This window comes from Anser cygnoides, chromosome 6, assembly GCF_040182565.1.
Source record: "Anser cygnoides isolate HZ-2024a breed goose chromosome 6, Taihu_goose_T2T_genome, whole genome shotgun sequence".
Classification (NCBI taxonomy): domain Eukaryota; kingdom Metazoa; phylum Chordata; class Aves; order Anseriformes; family Anatidae; genus Anser; species Anser cygnoides.
In genome coordinates, this window is record NC_089878.1 from 26,948,284 (window position 1) to 26,973,655 (window position 25,372).

General features: G+C 40.9%; 1 protein-coding gene across 2 annotated transcripts in view; it reads left to right on the plus strand.

The window, feature by feature from the left end:
• ADCY5 (adenylate cyclase 5) overlaps window positions 1-25,372 on the plus strand; it is a 217,085-nt gene that overhangs the window by 166,258 nt on the left and 25,455 nt on the right. For both annotated transcript variants that reach the window (XM_013171234.3, XM_013171235.3), the window contains exons 8-11: window positions 5,048-5,188; window positions 18,437-18,459; window positions 23,155-23,299; window positions 24,943-25,040. In XM_013171234.3, the coding sequence (XP_013026688.3) occupies window positions 5,048-5,188; window positions 18,437-18,459; window positions 23,155-23,299; window positions 24,943-25,040 (407 nt within the window). The remainder of the gene's footprint in view (window positions 1-5,047; window positions 5,189-18,436; window positions 18,460-23,154; window positions 23,300-24,942; window positions 25,041-25,372) is intronic.

Genomic DNA, 25,372 nt, shown 5'->3' on the forward strand with positions numbered 1-25,372 from the left:
TGAATCACAGTTGGCAGTTTTGCAGAAATCTGGGATGGAGGTTGTCCTTCTGCCTTCAGTACATTACATTTAAGTTTTGCTTCCAATTTATGTCATGTTTTCTGTTTATATCTTTATTTTTATGATCCCTGCTCTCTTTTGCCTCGACTGGGGCAGTAGTGACTATCTGAAAAGAGAAACAATTTGTTCCTTCAGTTCTGCAGGAATGCAGATTTTTGAACCTCTGTTACCCTTGGGTGATATAGGGTGATTTATATAGGGTGACTTCTGCCCTTATTCACTATTTTTTTCTCATTTGTTTGTCTGTATATTTCTATTGAGCTTAGCACCTTAGCATGAAATAAATACGGGAATTCTCCAAGGAGATCTTTGCCATTCCTCTGTTACTGGCTTTGCATCCTCATTCTTTATCTGGAAAGCCAGTGTTTCCATATAAACAGAGACTTACCAGCTAGAATTACTGCCTATTACCCAGTTTGTCACTGGTTTCTAAACTTAGCCCCAAGGCATTGTAGCAAACTACCTACCATTACCCAGTGCAACTTCATTCTTCTACAAAGTGGTTTGGTTTTATTTGTGTTATACTTTTAAGTTTACCTTGCAGACCGTAGCATTCCTAATGCACAGCTCTGTACCCCACCTCTCCACTTTTTTATATCTGTCCTTCTGCAGTAATGCATTTTATTCAAAACCTTTGTCCTGGTCATTACGGCTGTTCTGTCACATCCCTGCTATTCTTACAGTATTCAGTTTAATTATTATTGTGATAAGTGCAAGTTCTTCTTTTGCCTGAGTTTCTGGAGTTTGTATAGGAGCATGTCATTTGGTGGCTATGGACAACTTTCTGCTCTTCTCTGCGATCGGGTGCAGCACTAGTTGATTTGCAGAACCAGCACAACATCAGTTCTAATCACTGATAGAAGCTTTGCTCTCTGAAGGGTGCAGAAGTCTGTGTTTGGTGGAGTGGGAAAGTGGTCTTCATTTAAGGTGAATAGGATTTTAACAACATGCTAGGTTTTATAGTCCACAAAATTGTTAGAAGGCTGGAGAAACGCTTTGCTTTGAACACAAGTGGAAACAAAACATGACTGTCAACTGATGAGCAATACTGCTGACAAAACACTGCACTGGGTGCACACAGTCAGCAAACTGAAAAAATGTTTATTTTTTTTCTAATGCCTTTCAGTTGCAGTAAATATGGGTGTTTCTTTAAACAATAGCAGGTACACAACAGTTTCAGAAAGAATTGTTGATGGTGGCCTTGAAACAGCTCAACAAAACTTTGGCTGTAACTCCTAGAAAAACAATTCTCATTCTTTTCTAAATAGCGTCCTGGAACTCCATCCAGCTGAAGAAACAAAATGGTCATTTAAATGTTGTGCATGTGACTGTACTAAAACATCATCCGTCTAATGTGATGATTCCTCAATTGAACAAATTTAATCGCAACTCAGCGGGGTTCCACTCATGTAGATTTATGAAGGCAATGATTGGACCGTGTATTACTGCAAGAAATACCATTCACATGTCAGTACAACTTCAAGACAACTGAAGAAACAATATGTATCTGAATGAGAAATGTCTGATCCATGCTCAGGCTTCATCGCTTTGTTGTGCTGATAGTGATTGCATATGCTGGAAAATCCAATCATACACTAAAGAAGTAACAGGCATGCTTTATGCAACTGATAATTTTACGAAAATCCCAGCTATTTCTGCACTTCTGCTACAGTATTACTGTAGCTCGGGGTGTGGGAACTGGTGGTGGGAACACAATAAAACCTCTGGGAATAAGATTTACAGGCTCTTTGCGAGTCCAGATTTGAAAAGTTCCCACAACATCTTCTGGAGCGTAGCCACTCTGAATCTGAAAAACAGGCTGCTGTCAGAAACTTTTGCACCTGCTCCTGTTGTTGGTAGTACCTGTAATGAGAAGAACTGAAAGGCATTGTCCGTTCCTTTTCTTTATTCTTCTTTCCCGTTTTATTATGCTTTAGGTAGCAGTGTGTGCAAGTTGTCCTCATGCTAGGGAGGACAGTTAACCAGGAAGAAACAGAGTAGGGATCCTCTTAAATTTCCTTACAGGAGCTGTGATCCTTCTCATTCTTCATTTTGAGAGTTTGTTACTATCATCACCCATTGAACAAGTGATTTTCCAGAAAATAAATTAGCTCAACTTTTAAAAATATCAGGTTTAAAAAAATGTTTTTGAATAAGTGTTGATATTAACAACAAAGTCCTACCATTCAAGATAATGAAGTAGCATACCATATAATGTTAGAAAGCAAAAAATCCACTATTTCTATATACATGTGTGTTTTAATCTGATTGGAAATATTGCTGGTATCCAGTTCACAATCTTTTAGGTAAAGAATTAAACTTTCTTAAGGGGGTGGGGGAAATACTGCCAGACTGCACGTAGCCATGGATAAGTTATGGTACCTGACCTCAAGATTAGAAACAATCTCAGAAGTATGTATTTACCTATTTGTTCCAACCTTCCCTCAACCCAGATGTGCCAATATACATGTATGAGGTCTTTTATTCCCTTCAGATTAATTAAGTGATTGGCATGAAGTAAAAGTAATGTTTCAGAGTCAACCCACACTAGAAGCAGGTAGTAGGGTCACTCACTGGTCAAGGTTTAGTACATCTGCTTGAATTTTTGGCTTTAAGGCTTTGCCCAAATTCTAAGCAAATTTTCTAGGCCATGGGCAAAAATCTACTGAATGTACCTTTTATCATCTTCTGATGTAAAGGTATGTGTAACATAACTAAATGGCTTTGCTTTTATAGGTCCCCAGACTAGTTTTAGCGTCTGCACTTCTTGATTGCTTCTGGTTGAAAACCCTTCACCAATTTGTAACAGAATGGATTGGCAGTGTCACGTCTATTGGTGAAAACAATGTATATTTGCATATAGATAATGAAACTATTTTCTACCAGTTTTCTGGCATCATATCATATAAAAAGGAATTATAACTATGAAAAAAAAATCTGTAACTGAAAAAAACACAGAAAGTGCTGCAAATGATTGCAGACAGTATTAAGTGTAATGACTTTTAAAAAACAAAACCTCAAACCAAATCAAGTCAAATCCGGACATCAGTGTTGCATCATACATGTGTATTTTTAGAAACATTTATAGCGCTGCTCTCCTGGAGGTCATCCAGCGGCGCTGTCATGATTGCTCATGTGCAGTTCAGCTGGTGCCAAGCAATGGAGCTTTCAGCACTCTCAGACGAGGCAGTGGTGGGTTTGATGTGGGGAGGAAGCAGTGTGGGAGGCACTTGTAGCCCTGGGGACAGGTGGTGTGGGATCACGTCGGGCTGTCCCCAGCAAACATCCCACCAGCAGAGCTCGCATCGCCTTTGGGTTTGCTCCCACGGTGCCACAGCGACTCCTTGGTGCTTTTTTAGTGACTCAGGTGGCTGCTAGCAGAGCACTGAGTTTCCATGAGATGCTACGTCAGTCATTCTGCCTGGGTGGGAAGAGATCTTCTCTGGCAGCCCAGGGCTGCAGTGACCACTGCTTGTCACCATCACGGGTGTCCCGCACAGGGCTCCTGTCACGAGTGTCCCCAGCTGGTGGCCACGAAGCCTGCAGGACTACCTGCCCAGGAATATTTGGTGCCTGCCGGGTGAGCTTGCAGTCTCCTGGGGAATGTTGTCATCAGAGTTGTCTCTTCTTTGCAAGAAAGAGATGATGAGTTCCCATGCTTGTCAATCAGGCAGCTTTCCCCAGCACTGACTTCAAACAGGTTTTTTTTCCTTTCTTTAAAAAAAATAAATAAATTTAAGGCAGCATAACACTTGACATTTAACTCTCTGGTTTCCATGGAAATAACACCAGGTATTTTGCAAACTCCTGACAGGTACAAGTTACAGTGAATAGCAAGGTATCAAAATAAATAGATAGGGAAAGCAGATTCCAGGCAAAAACAGCTGCAGACCAACCTGTATTGTCATGCAAGACTTAAGTGAAAATTCTAAGTTTAAAACAACTGATTCTTTCTTGTTAAATTATCCAGTTGTCTGAACACTTTCTGAAACCCCAAATTAACTATTTCATGTAAATTTTTTGGCAATCACATGGAAGCAGTAATTCTCTTGAAATAGGCTCACTCTCTCAAGTAATAAGCAGACAGGTTTTAGCCATTTATGCTATCCAAATTGTCAAACTCTACAGAATTTCTCTCTGTTTAAGTAAGGACGTGACAATTGCTGCACTTCTGTGCTCTTTCAGTTGTTATTGAACTTGAATGAAACCTTTCAGGCAGGTAGTCTACAAGCTTTGCAGTAAGATCCAGATACAACCAAGATTCAAAACTATCTCCAATAATATACCCAAAGACCTTGTCCAAACTTTAGGAAAGTTGTGCCAATGACAAAATTTGCAGCTATCGTCAGGGCAGAGGAGACCATTTTGTTACACTGTGCAATAGTATTGCCCATAGCAGTTACACAGTTTAGTTGTTTACAAGATTTACATGCTCTCCTTGGCATTTCTGGGACGATGCTCTCTTCCTGCAAGTATGGAAAGTGCCTTGCTTGCACCTATTGAGATGGGTGTTCGTTATTCCCAGAGCTTCAAGGTTCCTGTTCTTTAACCAGATCATTCTGCATGTTGTTTCTCTTGCAGACACAACAATCTTTTTTTTTTTTGAGGACACTTTTTGTAGCTTGAAAGTACAATTTCATATCTGAAATTATTTGGTTTATTAAAAAGAAAATAGATACCTCTGTTTTGGAATGCCCCCTCTGTCTGCACAGGTTCTGGTGGCTATTCGAAACAAGAAAAGGAGTAATTAAGTAAAATAATGGGCTCCATTTAAGGTAAGTATTCTAAAAATTTTCGCCACATAGTTGTACATGGGGAAAAAGAAATATTGAGCTGGGCCTGCTCATGATCAGCAGCCATTTCACAGAGTTCAAGGTGCAAAACCAACAGCTGGCATGAGAGGTCAGAAGGGAGAGGTATTTGGAGGATGACTGCCTTGTACACGTTTCAAAATTTCGTCTGCATTTCTCTCTCGTTTGTATTTCAGAAAGATGAGAAAGCCACAATAGCCAAGATGAACCGCCAGCGCACTAACTCCATCAGCCATAACCCGCCACACTGGGGTGTCGACAGGCCCTTTTATAACCACCTCGGAGCTCACCAGGTCTCCAAGGAGATGAAGAGAATGGTAATGCCTTGCTTTATGGACATTAATGTCTTTTCTTCTCGATACAGCATTATATAATCCTCCCTGCTTTGTCTGAAGGTTTTTGCAGCCCTCGGGGCATTTTCCAAATGGGGAAAGTAAATTCTTTTTTGACTACAGAAGTAATAATAATTGGTACATCCGGAGGTGAGCGATTGTGAGATGAGGTGCAGGGTTGTTTGGAAGGAGAAGGGAGGCTGAATGGCACAAAGAAGGCTCTTTTGTCTGACTTGTCCCCCGTTCTCAAAACTCATCCAGGCTGTTTGAGAAGATGTGATTAGCTACAAAAATTGCTCAGTAACCCAAGTATTCAAACGGCAGATGACATACATTTCTATTAGTTCATAACAGACTTCATCACCTGCAAAGGTTCCTTATTTTGATTATAAGAGGCAGATGCTGTTCACCTTCTCTAAGCTATGTGCCAGCATATGCTCGTGAGTCTCCAGGAATCATGCCACTGCATTTAGCTCTCGAGAATATGTTATAATGTACATGGATTAATTGGCCTAAGGTATCAGGAATCTTCATTTCATAATTATACCCTTAATTCCTTCTAAATTAAAATGAACGATAGCCAGTTACCAACACAATTGGGCTGAGAGCACTTTTGTGGCTTATTTTACACAAAGTTAGAGATGATATCTTTGTTGTCTGCAATAAAGACGAATAAAAGAGAGTTTCTATTATAAAGAAGGCTATTAATAATAATAAAAGTATTTAGCACCTATGTAATAGTTTACATGGGTATGCAGATTGTTCTATGAGCTTACTAATCTTTAGATGAAGTCTTAAACAAATGAATTCCTTTTAACATTCTATGTCAGGGTAATTTAGGACAAAATTAAAATATATTTACCTTGGTTACACGTGGATATGTCTGTCAGATTGGTAATGTCAAAGCTGTTTGAGGACTGCAAACCACATTCTGTTAGTCATTCTGTATACACGATATACAGCTGCATATCCAGCTCTTGGAATAGTTTGGGGATTTTTTTGTGTTCCCTCTGTGGTTCATATGGGCATGACTAAAAGTCCTTCTGCAAAGAGTTCATCCTGCTGTTTTGGCCCTTCGTACACAGTCAGAAGTGTATATTTGTTGCCCAAAGTCAAAGTTTTGCTACAGGTCACCAAAGGCTTACAGAACTTTTTAACATGATGCTCACAAACACAGCTTAAAATTTTTGGCATAGCTAAAGGCAACTGCATATGGTGTCTTATAATGGGAAATGCTGGCAGATTTATTAATAGTTGGTGCTAATATTATTCAATCATAATATTATTTTACAGTGCTAAACTAAATTTCTTAATCTCCATAGTAATATTTCTTTCATTTTTCAGATCTTCAAATTAGGGTTTCTGACATAAGCGTACAGATCTGTGGAACTGTACATTTTTTATGTGGGCTTTTCAATAGGTTGCGCTCAATAGGCATCACATTATTAGAAGAGCCTAATCACCCTAGCACATAATTATAAGTTTCTTTGAATAGCTTTTAAGGAGTTCTTGCATCCTCCTGTTCAGAAACAAGGTGTAAGCATGCCAAATGGTATTATGCTTCTTGGTGTTAATTACAGTTTGCCGTGTCTAGCTGGTTGTTCCGTTGGAAAAACATAATTATTTATTGAAATACCAAGCCGAGTCCTAAAAACTTCACTGCCCTTCACTTTTAAGAGGAAAGGATTCACTTTTTTTTTTTCGTCTTCTTCTTATTTTGAACCTTTCTTGTAACGGTATTTACCTTTTTATAAATTCAACAGCTCAGAAAGTCTTTTCCACTCAATCTGCTTCTGTACTGCCTCTTGTAGCAAGCTCTCTTTTGAGAGGCTGATTTTGTCTGTGTTGTTTGTGTCATGCTATTTTCTGAAAACCAATTTAAACCTGTTTCAGATGTATTATTACTTATTTTCAGCTAAACTTTCTGTTGTTCTTGCGGAACGTTTTTTAAAATCTATTATTTACAGTATTTCCCACTGCTGTATCTCTGAGCTGCTTTAGTCAAAACAAAAACATGCTGCTCTCTGTGGACTAGAGACCATTTTAATATCTGCTAGATGGACATCTTATTGATTATATCAGAGGAGCAATTTCTTCTTCTCCTCTCTCAACTCTTTCTCTCTCTCTCTGTTAACTTTTGATATAAATAAGCATTTCCTTGCACCACACAGCTTTGCACAGTACTTTATTTGTATGCCATCTCTAACATTGTCTTATGTGGATGCTGCGTGTGCTTAAATGCATGCACAGTGCACACTGTCTCCATGCACATGCACACTGCAAGCTGCCTGCTTAGAAGTACAGAATACAGACAGACAGAAGGGGAGCAGAACTACAAAGGCTTTATTCAGCCCTCCTCTGGGATGACATGTCATTGATCTCAGAAAGCCGCACCAGCTTTCAAAGCTCCTGAAAATGTTCTCGTTGTTCCGCTTCACCCACCTACCCCCCAGCCCTCTTGTATGTCATTATACGTAGCCTTGTCTCTCGAAAACCATGGGCATGCAAGGTTGAGTTAGTCAAAGCAGTAAGCCAAAGGCAAGCAGTGCAGCATTGCCTTCCACTTTAAAACCTGGAGCTCCTTAGCCCTGTAATATCAAAACAAGTGTTTGTAAGTGTGGCCGTGAGCTAGTACTCCGTCAGGTGCAGGGTGATGTTGCTGTGATGTGCAGTTACGTTATATTGATACGTCAATATACATACATTTGTGTATAGGGAATAAAATGGATGGTTACAAAGGACGTAATTGTTTGCCACAAGACTTAGAACGTTGCATTATGAAGGCAACCATATTTCCAGGAAAAAAAAAAAAAGAGAGTCAGTTTTCTGTGGTACTACTTAGAATTCCCCAAAAGAGAATATTAAAGTTCCCTGAATAGCATTTTGGGGAGGGATCTGTTTTATTTAAAAGAAAACAGAGTTATTTTGTCTTTCTTTCTTTCCTTTGAACACTGGCTCTGCTAGTTCTCGGTACTCTGAGGATTTATTAGAAGTTTGGGAGGAGACAGATTCACATCAAAGGTAGCTGCCTGCTCCTTTTTTTCCCCCTCTTTTGTCATGGCATTTTGACATGCTGCCGAGAGTGGGCATGGGCACGGCATCACACCGAGGTGGGGTCTGGCAGGGTTCAGGGGTGGGCACCCCGCCGTCGGCCCCTGCTTCTCTCTGTGTTATGTCTCGCAGCTTAACCTCTGCTGGGTCCAGCTGACTTCAGTTGTTCCCCTGGGCACACAGGACTTTATCCAGGCACTCGCACACACATATAAATAGCAGAAAATATCAAACACATGTCCGCGCAGCAATAATCTAAACCATTCTGGAAAACTGGACTTATTTCCCTAGTCCTACCCTAGGTAGCTGGTGCCCAAGTCAGCTGAGGTTGCAGCAGTGCGAGCTCATCCTCTCCTTGCCAGCAGCCTCTCCATCTCCTGATGCCCTGGTTTGCTCCCAGATCTCTCTTTCCCCTTCCATCACTGGGCGGTGGCTCTCTTGCCCCGCCGAGCCTCCAGGGAGGCAGCACGCAGGAGGCACCAGGGTTGCCCCTTCTGCGCTGTTCATGTTGTACGCAGGGGAACAGAGCTCCCACAAATCTCCCTACACCAGCCTCGTGTTCCCCACTGTTTCTCTGGCCCAGTTTGTAATTGCAAAATGTTGAGAAATAAGCTGACTTCAAAGCATTTGAGTGCACAGGTATATTTATAGCTATAACAATATTTATATGTTACTAAGAAATACTTTGCTTTTCCCAGTATAGACCTCAGAATGCTTTTATAAATATTGATGAATTTTAGACTTCTGGAAATAATGCTTGTGCCTCAGTTTTCATCAGCAATACAAAACTATGTAAAAAAAGAAAACAATGGGGATTGTAGTAGACTGTAAATTGAAAGAGGTTTGTTGTAAACAATGATCAAAAGGCAAATATCAATACCTTCCAAAATGACAGGGCTGTTCTAGATGACAAATGATTCTCCTCAGTGTTAGTAAGGCCATAGCTGGAAACCCACGTGCAGTTTGGGATTACAATCCTGTAGGAGAATGTGGATGAACTGGAGATAGTCCAGTGGAGAGAATTACAAATGAGGAGAGTTTCAGCAGTATGACCTGTGCGGAAGGGCTGAAGTCTGAAGCGTTAGGTTTGTTTAGTCTAGAAAGGAGAACGCTGAGGAGGAACAAAAGTCTTCAGATACATGAAGGCTTGCTTGTAAGGACAGGATATAATGATAAAACATTCTCCATGTCTGCAAAGTACAGGATGAAAAATAGTCATCTTAATTGGTTGCAAGGAAGATCTAAGTTAAGAAAAAACGTAGATACAAAGAATAGACTGTATAAGGAGCTTGTGAAACTCCTGGTTTTGCTGAAAACATTTTATTTCCTTCAAGGCTTTTCAGTCTGGAGGGTCATAAAGCATTTTACAAATACAAAAACAACAAGAAAAATCAATATTGATATATGAAATAAGAATGAGACTTCATAGGGCATAAAGAATAGAAGATACATTTAAATATTTTATGAAGTTTCCGGTCTAGGCTGCACCAACCTTTGAGGCATCTATCTCCGTCTTTGGACAGGAGCCAGCTATACCCACATTTCTGACAAATATTTCCCCAGCCCTTGTTTAAAAACCTGAAAGAATGGAAATCCCACAGTTGTGCTGAGCATCCTTGTCAATGGTTTGATTATTTTTCTTGATCTTTCACTTCAGATTCCCTCACTTTAGTTTTAAAACATGGTGCTGTATAGGCTATTCATGGTAGATAGAGACCAGTTTAATTTTCTCCTCTTTGTAGTTACTTTTTCTGTATTCTTGTTCCCCTCTGAGCACTCGCCATTTCATGGATAGCAGGCAGTGCCTGCACTGAGCCCCATACTCCTACTGAGGTTTTACTCATGCTGCCCGGAAGACATGGGTCATTTTAGAGGCCTTACAGCCAGAGCTGCTCTCCTTGTGTCCTGGCAGGAGTTTTGCCTCCTCTGCAACAGCACAGGAGAGTCCAGTAGAAACCCTGGCAAACTGAGTGCATCATCTTGTTAGGGTTACCCAGGGCTGTAAGATTTGCCCAGGTATTTCAGCCATATGATTCTTACCTCAGAATTGGTCTCATCTTTTATCAAGCATCCATTTCGGTACGGATCATCTGTCCCAGTCGGCAGAGATCAGCACTTCAGCCTCCCAGTTGGGGGAGCGCCCCCAACACAGGTGGCAAGTCGGCCAGCTAAGACTGCCACAGCCAAACGCTGTCTGGCTTCCCAAAACCAGAAGCATTAGTTGTGCCTCGAGGTCTGGTCAGCCATGCAAAGCCCTGATGTTGGTTCTGTCATACAGCTGTTGTATTTATTTTACGCTGGCTGGCATGGCCAAGCAGCTTAGCTTGTTCCACTGATACATGCCAGTGGGAAGGTTTGCTTCAGAAACAGGTACCTCTGAGTCCTTGTAATCCAACAAGAGCAGAGTGCTAATGGGATTCCTGAGCCTGGCTGTAGGTGCCTGGCAGATTTCCTTTTATTTTTTCAGCTGGTGGAAAGGTCTAACATCAGGAAGTTTAGGAACAGAAAGAGGAAACCCTGAAGATCAGCGATGCTGATTTCAGTCTGAGCATGTTTCTGTCATGAGCCTGCGTAAGACTTATGAAGCATTTAATTTGCAATGAAATCGTGTATGAGCTCAGCGCTAGTTACAAAGTAAAACAGAAGTGAAATTGAATAGAGTTTATGCAATGTGTGGGAAACATGACTGCATGCAGATGTTAAAAATGTGAGGCGAGGTTAAAAAGTGCATCCCGGGAATGGCTGGAGCAGTAAAGAACAAGCTCTGCTTTGAGGTGGGCACGGCCTGATGCCTCGTGGCACCATCCAGAGCTCTGTGCAGTCTCCTGCACGATACTTGACTGCTTGTGTGGCGTTTACTTTCTAATGAAGCATCACTTGTCTACAAGCCTGGTCACTCAAGCATAAAATATATTTTTTTTGTACTATTCACCCTGTCTTAAGCCAAGCAGCTCTCTGCATGTTGAATCACAAATACAGCTCACTTCCACCCTTTGTTGTCCCCAGGTTGCCCTTACAATAGGTTTTCTTGTTACTTGGAAATGAAAATTGGGAAACAGGTGCATCAGAGGAACAAACACTATACCTGGTTTTGTGCCAAGTATATTGATTAAACATCAGAAACGATCAAAAATGTAAAACAAAAGTCAGTGGGGCAAGTTTTCCTCGGTCAGTAGTGCAGCCCCATCAAAGAGAAGTGGATTTGACTCCATGAATGAGGCACACAGGGCTCGCACTCCTTCTAAAGGTTTTCATTTAGCTCGGGGTCACTATTATCCTCTTTTCCAGCAATCATCTGCTAAATCTGGTAACAGCAACATTGACGTCAGCAGAGTTGGACGAGGGCACCCAATGGAGAATTTGACCCACTATTTTTTTGCTGCTATTGTAATATTCAGAACCCCGCAAACTCCTGTAATCAAGTAGGGAGAAACTCTCATGCAATCCACTGTGCTGTAATCCCCATCCACTGCTACAGACCTGGAGGAAATTGTTAATCTAGTCTGGGTTTTCTATAGCCAATATGTTTAGATAGCTGACAAACAGCAAGGGGAGGAATCCTATCCCACAGTTATGCTGTATAATTGCTTTGGCACTTCTGAAAAGAGGATTTGTCTGCTTCAAATGTTCCGTGTGATCTCACATAAATGAGTGGGAGCCATATAAAGCATTGTACATTGCTCAAGTTGTCGGAGGCTTTGTACAGTTTTGTGTCCTCGTCTGCAAACTTAAATTTTATTCCAGTTGATCAGGGCTTGCAATCGTCCCCGATTAATTTTTTTTAAAGAGGGGTAAGAGTCAGCAATCTGCGACAGCTGATCTGCAGCTGCATTTGTAAAATTTAGGTAGAGTTTAATATTTGCGTGGAAGTCTTGCACTGATTATTTTCCCACCATCATGTACCCTGTTCTAGAGTAAACTGTAATCATACAGGAAAAGGCAGCTTGGGTCAAGACACTACTGAAAAGAGTCATTCAGTCTTTCAGTACTGCTAAATTAAGCCTGCAGAAAGAAAGATACTCATTTCTATTTATGCAAGGAACACTTCCTCTGAAGTTAGTGGCAGCTCAGCACAGGTGGACATTGGAGATGAAGTTGTGGCAGGTCTGCAGCTTTGGGTCTGATGTTCAGAGGTGGTGAGCAGATATGGTTGGCACCGGTGGGTGACTTTGGTTAAGGCTGGTTATGTTTAGATACGGTTTGTCTATGTCTGTGCATCTGATTAGAAGGCTATTCAACAGTAATTTCTGTAGGCTTTTGTTGTTTGTCATCATTTGGAGTGTAGAGATGAAAGGACAGAGATTGAGGAGCCAGGAAATAAGTCAGAGCATTTCTACGACTACCTATTTTTATGTCTTTTCTGTCTTGCAAGGCATGGTAACTGCTCACAAGTGAGGCACAGAACCATGTACCATTTCACTTGAAAATGTATCCTTGACCTGTAGAAATTTGGATTCAGACACAAAACTGGAAAGTGTGAGCAACCTGCACTTCTCCAAGGTGTGAGTTCAGAGCCAGAAGTTGATTAAAGTTAAGGTGGGAAAACCTATTTCAAAGCTACAATTTATGTTCTAGAGAGTTTAAATCTGATGGGACAAATAAATCCATGCAGTTGGTCAGGTCCAGTCCGACTGCCATGGGCTGTGTACCAAATCATCTTCAGCAGAACAAAGTGAAGTGTTTCACCATCTGTGAGCAGTGCAGAGGAATGAAAGTCTATTTATCAAGTGGGGTGGGATGCAGAAAGGGAGCACTTCAGCTTTCCTTTTCAGTACTCATTAGTCTATGTTCCAGTTATAGCAGACACACTCATCATATCTGTTTCATAAACTGGTTTTGTGCCAGTTTGTTGTTCTGCACTTAGATGCTTGTTAAATGCCCTTCCCATCAGACTGTGTATTTTATGTGCCAGTTCTTTCTGGACTCAGGTATAGAAATTGCATTATTTCTGGCTTGAGTGCTTTAAAGTCCTTCAGTTTTGTTTCTGCACTTACACCTAACAGCATCTGTCTTCCTAGCCTTGCCTTGTTGACCACAGGGACAAAGGCAGAATGTAAAACAGTATTGAAAACAGAGGTGAATAATTAGTTTTGCAGCAGAGCCATACCAGGTTTGTTTTTAACTACATCCACTCTGTGCCTGTCTGTCTCCTTTTGTGTTTTCTATGGTCACTGTCACTGTGAAGCACCTGTGATTTGTAAATTGGCCTGACCTCTTACAAACCTCATTTTGTCCCTAATCTTCTTGACCATAAGTCTAAAGTTCTTTTGATTTCTGCTTTAAAATCATGTAAGTCCCATTTATTTGGGTCTTTGTGCTAGAGATGAGCAAAGGGCAAGCAAAATTAGTTTCTCTGACATTTTTGCCCTTACAATCTTTGCTGGAGTTGCCAACAAAGCTTTTAAGGTGGAATCCATGCGATCCAACTACGTTGCCATTAAGAAGGTCATAGAGCTCATCAGCCCCTCTACTATCTTATTTTTGGAGCTAAATGAAAAGTTAAAAGGACGTAAAATCTATTCCACTTCTCTTTGCATATTTACAATATGTTAATAATTACAGATAATGTTCTCAAAGTTAGAAGTATTATTTCTAATGGTTCTTGATTCGAAGCATTATGGCATTATGGTATAGCAGTCAGCTTGTCATGGCTTTGACAAACACTTTATCATTCTATTTAAGGAATCTGTATTAATCTTCAAAGAAAAGGGCTTAGTTAATTCAGAAGTCAAGCAGAGAGATAGAAGTCACATGAGCTTTTAGTGCAATAGATATTCATAAAATGTCCCTCATAAAATTGTAGACCTTTGGGACAGATGCAGTAATATAACATTCCCTCTTTTTTTCCTTCTGCACATCTACTCCCACTGAGGATGGTCATTAAAAGCAAGTGCTTGTAAATTCAGAGCCACCTGACCTGCCATAAAATGTTTGTTTTTTAAGAATCCCATGTAGAAGAGAAGAAAGAGCAGGGCTGTTCATTGGTAGGTACTATTGCCTGTGAGGGAGCTGATTCAGCTAAGATTGGGTTAATATTCCTGAATTCAGAAAGACAACTGTCATAGTCTCAGAGCACTTATTAAATGCTTTTACCTTTACATTTGCAATCTAATGGCAGAATAATGCAGCCTCCTGGGGGAAGGGGAAAAATTACAGTATCAGGGACATTTAAAATGTCATTGAATAAAAATTGCATGAGATCCTATATACAGAAGTCCTTTAGCATGGCACTGTGATAAGACCCATCTCATGCCTTAGGTTTCCTTCTAGAGAAAAGGAATTCTGGCCTTAACAAGGGCTACTCCATCACCATGGTTGTGGAGCTATTCCTGAACTCCTGTGAACTCACATCTGTCTGATTCTTGAAGCCATCACCACTATTGCCATTTTCATTCCTGCTGACAGTTCCCAGCCTTTTCTTCATAGCACCCTGGAAAGCCATCGGCACTGCTTCAGCTTGCTGGGCACAGGTCCATGAGCAATCAAGGGGAGATTTACATACTTTACTCCAGGAATGGGCTTCTTCTCTTCCTACCCTCTTACTCCCTCTCTCCTAAATGGTAGGCACCTGATATTTATTGTCTATTTTTCCTGGGCATTCAGGTTTCCCTGTATGTGTGTGCAGAAATGCCAATCTTGGCATACCCTTGGTGAGCTCAAAGCCTGCTCCATACCCGCACAGGCTGGGCACAGCACTGCCCAGCACAGCTGCCCAGCCTCCAGCAGCAGCACAGACAGAAGAGGTCAGGGCTGCTTGCAGCAGCGACCCCCATTATTTTACTTTCCTGCTTGAGCTCCTTCACATGGAGATGTTTCTGCACATGTGATGGAGCTCCATGCAGAGATACGTGAGCAAGGTCGGGGGAATTATTCCAGCAGTGGAGGCAAACCAATGGTATGAGCATGGCCGGCCGTGCAGGATGGGAAGGGGAGGAAAGCTGTACCTAGTGTCTGTGCTGTTTTGCCTGTCTTGAGGAACTTGTGATTTGTGGTCATTTTTCTACTATACCATGAGTGTGTTAATTCTTAGGAACAAAGACAAATCCATGTAGCCCATATTTCAAGATTGCAAGATTTCAATTGCAAGATTGACTATGCTTAGTGCAAATCCTGTGTATAACAGACCATTCCAATTCATGCAAGCAGCCCTATGCTAAGCTAAAGGACTTTAATTGGAGCAAAGCATCCAAGACATCAAGAAATAAAACTGTTTGTTAGCTGTGGAAAAGAGAAAAGACCAGTGTGCCATTAGTGCCCAAGCCTCTTGCAAGGGGAAGGAAATAATTTAAGTGACAATTTTCAAATGATTCTTATGGACCAAGCATGCCCACAAAGCAGGAGGAGGTACAAACACATTAACCAGAGCCCAGGGGGAAATTTCCTTCCCAACCCGAAACACACGAGCAGCATGATGCTGTGTGTGCGATATCTCCTCCGCTTAAAAGGATTCTTAGTGTGCAGTTGAGAGACTGATGCTTCAGTGGACAGGGAAAAAATTCCTTGGTCAAAACCAGATGCTTGAGACATTTTTTTGCTGTATCCTAGCAAAGTGTTTCAATGCAAATAAAAAAGATCTCCCGTAATAAAATATCAGTTTTTAAGAAGCTGTGTTTTTTTTTTGGTTTTTATGTTTTTTAGTTTTTGCTTTTTGTTGTTTTTTTTTTTTCTTCCTAAAATAATCTTGCAGACCTTTCTGCATAGCAATTCCATTTTTGGAAATTCTGCTCAAAGAGACTTTCTCATGAAATGGGAACATTTGAAGTGAATCATTAAATTTGCTTAACTTAAAGAGGTTCCTATTACATTTAATTTTAAGCTGATTCTCTCTAATTAAAGTTCAAGTCACTCTTAAATATTTAGCCTTGTTAGATGAAGATCCAGGAAAGAAAATATAATAATCTTTTCCTTTTCCTCTTTTGCTTTACCTGAAATATGCTTATTGTGAGTTTTTAGTTTTGAAATACCAATTTTGTTTGAGCTGCCAGCTTGAGTAACTTGCAAACTTCCAACTTTCAAGCATAATTTAGTATTTTAAATTGAAGAACTAGATCAATTATTTGTGTTATTTTAGAAACTTTCCTTACAACAGTTTTGCTGGCAGAAAGAAGCATGGGAGAATTAAATTAATGTTGATTAAGTGATCACTCATATAAATAACCAGCTAAACATACAGCCTACATGTATTTTCATACTTGAGATATTGTGAAATATTGGCATTTTTTGAGAATAAGTTTGCTGAGGTTTCTTTGTAAATTGACCCGTTGGCCTGTATCCTCAAACGTATGCACCTAGAAGGCAGGAGTTTGAGATCTGTATTTAGTTTCAGGGCTCCAGTAGGATGAACAGTTTCTTAGCTGTCCATGAAAATCAGACCATTTTAGGGGACGCTCCGACTGCAGTCAGTCATCCAGTTCCCATGTGGATAAGCTAGAAAATGTGAACTTGATGGCTATCTAATAAGCAAGTACTGTCTGTTTCCACATCAGTTCTCTCCCCATCGTTTGTTGGCTGGTAGCTATCCATCATCTGATGATTTTCTTATTTTTTTCGGCCTAACTGGCTATGACACCGGACAAATTACTGAGCATTTCGTCTCCATGATTAATCAGTGAGCTTTTGTTTTTGGCACCGTGTTACAGCATCGCTTAGAGGATAAATAAATAAATAAATCAGATATTCAGACAACAGTAAAACGATTAAGAAAAAAAAAAAGACACAACAAAAAGTTGAATGATCCCTTCATCACTGTTTAATGTGAAATCAAAAGTACATGTTTTGTTTGGCTTGGATAAGTGCACATGCTAACGTTGAATCAACATTACTGTTTCCTTCTTCCCACTGCACTTTAATCCACTGGTGGTTAGTATGCGGGACTGAGAGACTTCCTTCAGCTGAATTTCAGAAGGGTTAAGTTGGAGTTGCAGTTTCTATTTCGAAATGTGGTTTTCATTTGAAACTGAGGATGTAAAAATGGGCATTGGTCTCAGTGAATCGCAGTCCTGCTTGTTGACCTTAGGGACCAGAGCCATTTTTTACCCCTTGCCAAGCTGATGTCATTCAGGGACATTGTTGGATTTATTTCTGCCCGTCGCCATAATGCCACAGCACTAACTCGTTGCAAGGGCAAAATCTGTTCTCCTTTATGGAGAGGTTGATGTTCTTGTTTCTGATGGTGTCAGAGAAGGCAGCTGCACAAAAACGTCTGCCCAAATGGTTTTACTTGCAGTTATGCACCGTCAGGACAAACCTCAGTTTGCTCCCCCCAGCGTGGGAGAGGTGCAGGTCCAGCAGCTGGAACATCTTCACATGCTCTGAGCGGTTCGGGCCTGAGGTCTCAGGGAGGAAAACAAAAGGAATGTTACATATCTCCCAGCTACATTTGTTTTATGTTTTGGAACACAAGGTACAAATCCCATGCCTGTGTATTTGACCCTGCGTGTTAAATATACAACTTTTCTTAAATTCACTTATATTTAAGGCAAGATATCAAAGGGCAGATTTTGTCTCAGCCCATGCAAAATACCCATTTTCATGGCATTGGGTCTATTAGGTATGATAATGCTAAACATGTAAAACTGAGCCTCCATATGTATTTTTCTCTGAGGCCTTCCAGCCACTTAAACTACGAGTGACCTTTAAATACACACACTTGCTCAGTTCAGGTGGCCCTGAAGGAATTATGAACATTTGGGCTATTGCAAAAATTATAAATAATTCCTGCAGTCTTATTCAGGAAAACACATTTTGTGTGTACATGCAGTGAGGGGAGATGGAAGGAGACCCCTTAAGGTTCCTACTGAAGAAATGAAAAGCAAAATGCATCCAGCTCCCTTAGCCGAGTCCCGACACAAAAAGGTGCAATTCTGTTGAATGAAATAGTTGTCCCATGTTATCAAGCCTGAGTTTTGTCTCTCAAATAATGTGTGCCAGCAGTCAGATGAAGCATTCCCCTCATCTTCACTTCCATTAATTTATATCTGAGGCCATGCATTTTGTCTAAAACTGTTCTGTCTGCCTGACGACATGGCAGCACAAAACATTGCCATGGGTTGGTAAGGCTCTCCATCCATGGCTAACAAGTGAACACTAAAAACTCCTCTCCAAAATGCCGTTCTCAGGCATACTTTGTGTTCTTAAGGTCAGTCTGTTTCCTAACCATTGTATCCTTTTCCTTTCTTTCAGGGTTTTGAGGACCCCAAGGACAAGTAAGCAAATTTACTTCTGTCATATTCTGTTAATGTTTGCAGATTGTGTGGTTTTTTTTCCTCATATTAAAAAGGACAAAAATTAATGCCCAGCAGCCAAGAATAATGCCTGGACTCCCCAGTGGCTTCTCCTGGAGGGACAGCCAGTCTGAGGACATGGGTTTGACTGTGGATTCAGAGCTGCCACTGCCTCATAACATTTATTCATTTGTGTGGTTCTAACTGGCATTTGTGATCGAAACACTTTTGCTGCTCTTGCCCTGCCACCACCCACCATCCTTTAGTATTTGCTGTTTTGACAATATCCCAAGAACAAAGTCTTCATGTACAGGATGTCTAAAAATACTGAATGTCTCCAGTAAAAACAAATTATTTATCTATTAAATGGCATATATAGTTCCTGTTTCATATATATATATATGTCTAATTATTACATATTACTTATTTCTACATATAAAAATAAACTCAGAAATGACAGCTTATTTTAAAGGGCAAATTCATACTTTCATGCTCTAAAATGCAAACATATAAAAGCAGCATTTTCATTTTTTTGTACAGAACTTTAAAAAATGGCAAAGATAATTTAACAGGAGTGGTGTTTTGTTGTAAAAAAATACTTTTGGAGAAAAAAAAGAAGGTCACTTTCTAACTTCCGTAGTTGAAAGTAACAAAAAGATTGCTTGTAGTGAAGGTATCTGTAATGATTTCACATTCATTTCTACTGAATGGCATTAATGTAAGCTTGCTCAGGGTGAGACAGGTGACAGTAAAGGAGACTGATGGCTGAAAGATGTTGCTCTTGCTCCTTATCGTGTTTCTCAGGCTGCCAGTCAGGACTCAGCAGCTCTCTGTCCACTGGGTCAGCTGAATGCTTCTGTGGGTCCTAATTCATCTACCTTTGGGAAAATTCAGATTATGATGGCAGAGCACTGATAGCAACTCCATAAAAGGAAAGGGATGTGATAAGATTGAACATGGCAATACTAGGGTAGCTTAATAACCCCGAAAGGGTTATTAAGCATTGGAATGGGCTGCCCAGGGAGGTGGTGGAGTCACCATCCCTGGAGGTCTTTAAAAGACGTTTAGATGTAGAGCTTAGCGATATGGTTTAGTGGAGTACTTAGTGTTAGGTCGGAGGTTGGACTCGATGATCTTGAGGTCTCTTCCAACCTAGAAATCTGTGATACTGTGTGTGATAGGAATCATTCTCTCCTTCCCTTGCCCTTCACTGCAAACTCAATTTAGTAACATTTAGCTCTGTGCGCCCTGGGATGTTTTGCCGGTGGTACAAGGTGCCTAGGGAGAGTCTTACATCCATATCTGCTGTGAACTCAGTTGGTATTAGGTATACCTTGGAGAGAAAAGATCTAACAGATTACAAAAAAATAATCCTTAGGAATACAGAAATTTTAAGTATTCCTCATGAAATAGGATCTATCCTTATAGTTTGTGCAAGAGATCATAAATTCCCCTGCCTCAGTGTTGGCCCACAGATGAGTCACTCAGCAAGAGAGGAATGACACCTCCACAGGTGCTCCAAGGACTGTCATGTCTCTCCTCCATCCTGCAGTTTGCAAAGGTTACTTGAGCTGTTATGGCCAATAGTTAAGCGCTGGAAAGGATTACTCTGTATTTACCAGTGCTGATTCAGTGTGACCCCATTTTGTGGTACAGATTGCAGGCTTTTTGCCATTCTGCTCAGCACCAAAAGAAGCTCCTAATTGCCTCAGATTCTCTTGATCCAGCAGTCTGTTTAATTTAGGGACAAAGTTTTGGAGGAAAAAAAAAACAAAACACCACCAACAAAAACTCTAGAAGGAAATGTTGGAAATGTTCATGGTGACATTGTCTAAAATCAGATGGCTAAACCATGTCAAGCATTCAGTCCAGTGCCTTCACATGCAGAAACACAGCTCTTCTCTGACAGCAAAGATGAGGCACCACACATCTCTGAAAACAGGTCCTGACAGTTACATGCCTAAATGCAGATTTAGTTATTGAATCTAGGCATGAAGCGTTTAAAATTATGGCATACATGTAGTTTTGGCACTGGTCGCACTCTTCATTTGCAGAAAGTAACCGAATCAGCAGAATGTTTTTGGATTACTCCGAAGCCAGCATCTCTGGGTTAATTGCTGGCTTTCACATGTGCAAGCAGAGTGCAAAAGCTGCTCCGAGCTCTGTTCGTGCTGTTCCTGTCCCATGCAACCGTTTTCTGTTGGCTGCATTTAGAGAGATCTCAGCATTGTTTTTAAGAGGTGTTTCTGAAAGTTCCACAGGGGCCTGAAATCCGTGCTTTTCCCCCAGACACTATCAATATATCAATAAGCATCTCAACATACGAATCTCATTTGTCTATGGCAGTACCTCAGCTCTGACTTACAGGCACTGCCTCCAGGGCTCTCCTTAGCATGGGAAAAAAATTGTCTTTTGATTTAAAACATGCAATTATGAAGATGTACCCAAACTTTCTGTACAGTAATTAGTTGGGGTACAACAGGCGGAGTGCTTGGCTGCAGAGCCATCCCAGAAGCTAGGTATATGTAGGTGATCAGGCTTCCCTGCAGTTTGTGCGAGTGTGACTGCCTCATGATGAGTGTCCCAGCAAGGTCACTTAAAACCTGCAGGCATGCTTCTATATAAGCTGCAACCACAGATGTCATTGTAGTATGAGAAATACCCTCCGCAGCATAAGAACCTATTACAGAACTGGAGACGGCCAAAGCCAAAATCCCAGCAGACAATTTTTTCTCCTCTTCATGTCTTCCTGAGTGATGCTGTTGAACTGGAGCTCGAAATGTGACTGAGGTTCACCAAGATGCTGAGCTGACTCTTTTGTTCCACTTCTGGGGGAAAATGTATTGCCTCTCTCACATGTGGTATGAAAAGACTAAATGTGAATGGCCCACATGTGTAAATAACTCGCAGGATCTTGGAAGACATTCTGTAAATACAAAGCCTAATAATTTCCTTGCTCATTTTTATTAGTCCAGAAGACAGACTTGTGAGGACTGAATGAAAATAAGCAGCCTCTTCTTGAGTGCTTAAGCAGATGTGCTTCCTCTGAGGAAGCATCTAGAAGTAAATTGAATTTCCTGTCCTTCTAGGGACAAAACTACGTTTTAATTTCAAAGCAGAATATATGACCTTCAAGGAATTAAATAACTCTAGAGTCCAGAAATAAAAACAACTCTGGATAAGGTGCTGTTGTGTGGCCACTGATGGGACGCCAATGCGGCCTAGCTGTGGTGCCAGCACTTCAGCTCGCAGGCTGGGCAGGGGCAGGAGGGCAACAGGCCCGTGGGCCTGGTCTGCCTTTCTCTTGGTGAGAAGTATGCGGCAGAGCAGGAGCACAGAGTGACACTACAAGTCTGGCTCCATTCTGTAAAAAGCCTTTGGAGAGCCTTTCCTCTGAAAAGGGACCTTTAACCGCGAGCACAAAGTCACGTCCTGGTTTGCAAGCCACTGCAGCACAGCCTTGGGCATTGCGCCCTGTCCTGCAGCGCGAACAAACCCCCAGAAAACAAAGCAGTGCAGCTTCCCATCTTGCTTGTCAGACCCCGGGACTTTTCTCCAGAGTGCCGAAGGTGAAGGTCACACAACACGAGCTGGGAGCTTCATTCCCATCGTGGGATTTGCACACAGAAATAGTTATCCATTGGAATATGCCCCCGCGCAACTTCTGTGTCCTTGGCAATCCTGTAAGCAGAGCAGAAAAACAGCACTTCAGGATCAGCTTTTAATTTCTGGCTGTGGCTAGTTTTAAGGCAGGCCATTAAAGTGACAGCATCAAGTCATTAAAATCCTGTTAGATTTAAGAACTAGAGATTTTTGGGAAGTGCTTCAGGTTTCATGATACTCAGTGTGGAATGCCTCAGGGCAATTAAGTTTTCGGTGTTATTTTTTTTCAACAGTTTTTGAAAATCAGCCTAATTTTTCTGAAGCTGTAGCTGAGTATCGAAAATAAACTGGTGCTAAAGATTATAAGCAATTTAAAAATCTCTTCCACATATTTGGAAAGCAGAATCTAATTTATGTTGTATTTTCTTTTGCTACCTTTTTCCTATCTCAAGTGAATTAAGTAAATATCTTATAAACAGGAAATTTCATCTGGTTTATGTTTCTCTTACTCATATATAACTGCATAAAAGGGAGGCAGTGAGTAGTCAGGCCACATTTTTTCCTACGTTTGTTCTGTGAACAACTTTTTTCTCAAAAGTGGACAATTGTTCAAGTTCAGAAATATTCACAGACATATTTATAGAAATTATTATTGAGAAGCAGTGAATGTGACTGGTTACATAGATTATTTTGCCAGTTCAGGCAATAACAGATAGGACAGCAGGGAAATGCAGGGAAGAATAAGTCCAAGGACTAGCGGAGGGAGACTACTGCCTGATTTTGAGAAGGAAGGACAGTAAAGAGACTCCAAAGCAAGAAAACAGCTCCCTGATGGATGTAGTACAGAAAATAAAAAAAAAAAAAAAAGCCAAATAAATCCTTTCACTGGTGGACTGGCAATGAGCTCCACAGCTGGTATAATTTTCCTCTCAGCTCATAATCCATTTTCCAGCTCAAAGTTGTCATAAGCAAAATGCCATTAACCTACAGTTTGTTATACAGTGAGATGATAACATGTGGTGAAGAGGGGGCAATTATCTTGTCCTCTTATGTTCTTTTTTTTCACATCCTCAGGAATACACAGGAAAGTATGAACCCAGAAGATGAAGTGGATGAGTTTCTGGGCCGGGCCATTGATGCCAGAAGTATTGATCGGTTACGCTCTGAGCACGTGCGCAAGTTTCTCTTAACATTCAGGGAGCCTGACCTGGAGAAAAAGGTAATGCTGGCTAATATTGCAACTTGTCAGTCAGGCTTGCCGTGAGTTTTAATTTTCCTGCATAAGGTCAAGATTTCATATCTATAGATTAAGTAAGGTTTTAGATGTTGGACATGGGGCTGTGGTCTTAAAAATTCTGTGCTTCATCATGGAAGCCATAATATATGCATCCCTAGAAAGCCACAGTCATCTGCAGGGAGCACTGGGCAGGAAAACACATGACTATGCAGTGATGAGCTGTAAAGGGAATACAGAATAAACCAGATTTGTTCCTCTGTTCTTTAGGCATCCAAACAGAGCTTGCAGTCACCCCTTATCTCCTTCAAGTCACTGGAGGAACCTGCTTCAGCCTGCCTGAGATCTGACTCACCTCTGGAGGGTCTTTTCCCTGCCACCCAGGGAGCCCCAGCTGCTACTGAGGTTCACTGGGATGCAATCCATACTCTCTTTCTCTTTGGGAACCAATTTTAAGCAACAATTAGAGTTCTCTTTCTCATACAGATTTGGAAGAGCAGAGTAGCAGACCTGGGGCTCCTGTATAGCTCATTGCTTCCTGATTTTATTTCAGATATCTTTGTGTTGTAAGGCAAAGATCTTTTCACTTTCTGCATCTATCTAATAGAGACAACATCAGCTGTGGTAGGCAGTGAAGTTAAATTCAGTTAATTCCAGGGGCACCTGGCTGCTACTATTAAGGCTACCATATGAACTGTTGTTTTTAATTGCCCAAAGAAAGCTAAAGTTTACATTTTTATTTTTCCTTTTTTTTTTTTAATCCAAATCCTTGGGATACTTGAGCAGTATTCAGGTTAAACTCACCATTTTATGGATAAATCTTCAGTAATTAAGTTTGCACTGATCATTTCATTATTTTATTTATAAATACTCTTTCAATGACAAGAATTGCAACCTACTGCAAAAGCAGACTTTTTCAGGATTTATAGCTGTTCAATGAATCTGCGTGGGATTGAATACAAGCACAAGCATGTAATTTACCCCCACTCCTCCCCTTCAAATTTATAGCTGAAAACTGCTAGGGAAATTAGTGGTTCACCTGTTCTGAGCACCTTTTATTTCTTGGTTCAAACATTGAGACCGTCTGTACTGAGAACCATGCTTCAAGCTAAATAAAGCATCTTTGGGAATCGGATGCAGCTCCCATGTGACTGATATGTTGGCAAGTAGTTGGAGTGAGTGACTGTGTGAATACTGCAGCATCCTTGCACTATCCTTAGAATGAGCCAAGCTGTCTGCACAAAAAAAAAAAAAAAAAAAAAAGAGGTTTTCTCATTAGCAACATTCATCCCTGTTGGTAGAAACTTCCCATGAAAGAAGTTTATGTCTGATGATGGTCACCTGCTATCCTGGTCCCACTTAATCTGTTTCTGTTCCTCATGTCCAAGGATCAAGTTGTGAATCCTGTCTCCATCCAGCCGTGTGGGTTTGTTCCCTGGCTTTTGGAGCCCTGTAAGGGTTCAAGCCCTTACAGCTTGTGCAGGGAGAAAGGGAGTTTGTAATGTTGGTCTTTTCCTACCAACAGTGCTTTCCAAGGACCTAAATGGAAGCCAAGAATGAAGTTTTTGTTGGGAAAAGGCAGTCAGCCAAATTTCTCACTAACATAACGTTGCTTGCTTTTTTTGCAGTACTCCAAGCAGGTGGATGACAGGTTTGGAGCCTACGTGGCTTGTGCCTCCCTAGTCTTCCTCTTCATCTGCTTTGTTCAAATCATAATCGTGCCACAGTGAGTATCTTTTCATCCCTTTGCTCCCATCTGCTCCCCTCCTGTATTCTGGCCTACTTTTCTTTGTTTTTTTTCTTGAGAGCTCAGAGCACCAAGGAGAAAGGAAAATGCTTAAATAATTCATGTTCAAGTGATGCGTGGTGCTTATTGTTTTCACTCATTTCTAGTGCATATTAAACTTCCTCACTGGCACGTGAAGATTTCTGTTTTGCTAATGTGATTCCTCTTACCATTTACCTCCATCTTAGGAAATTCATTTCAGCACGTTTATAAGTTTGTGGAACACAAATATCTCTAAGCTGGAAGGATTGCCTACTAAGGCTTAATATGCA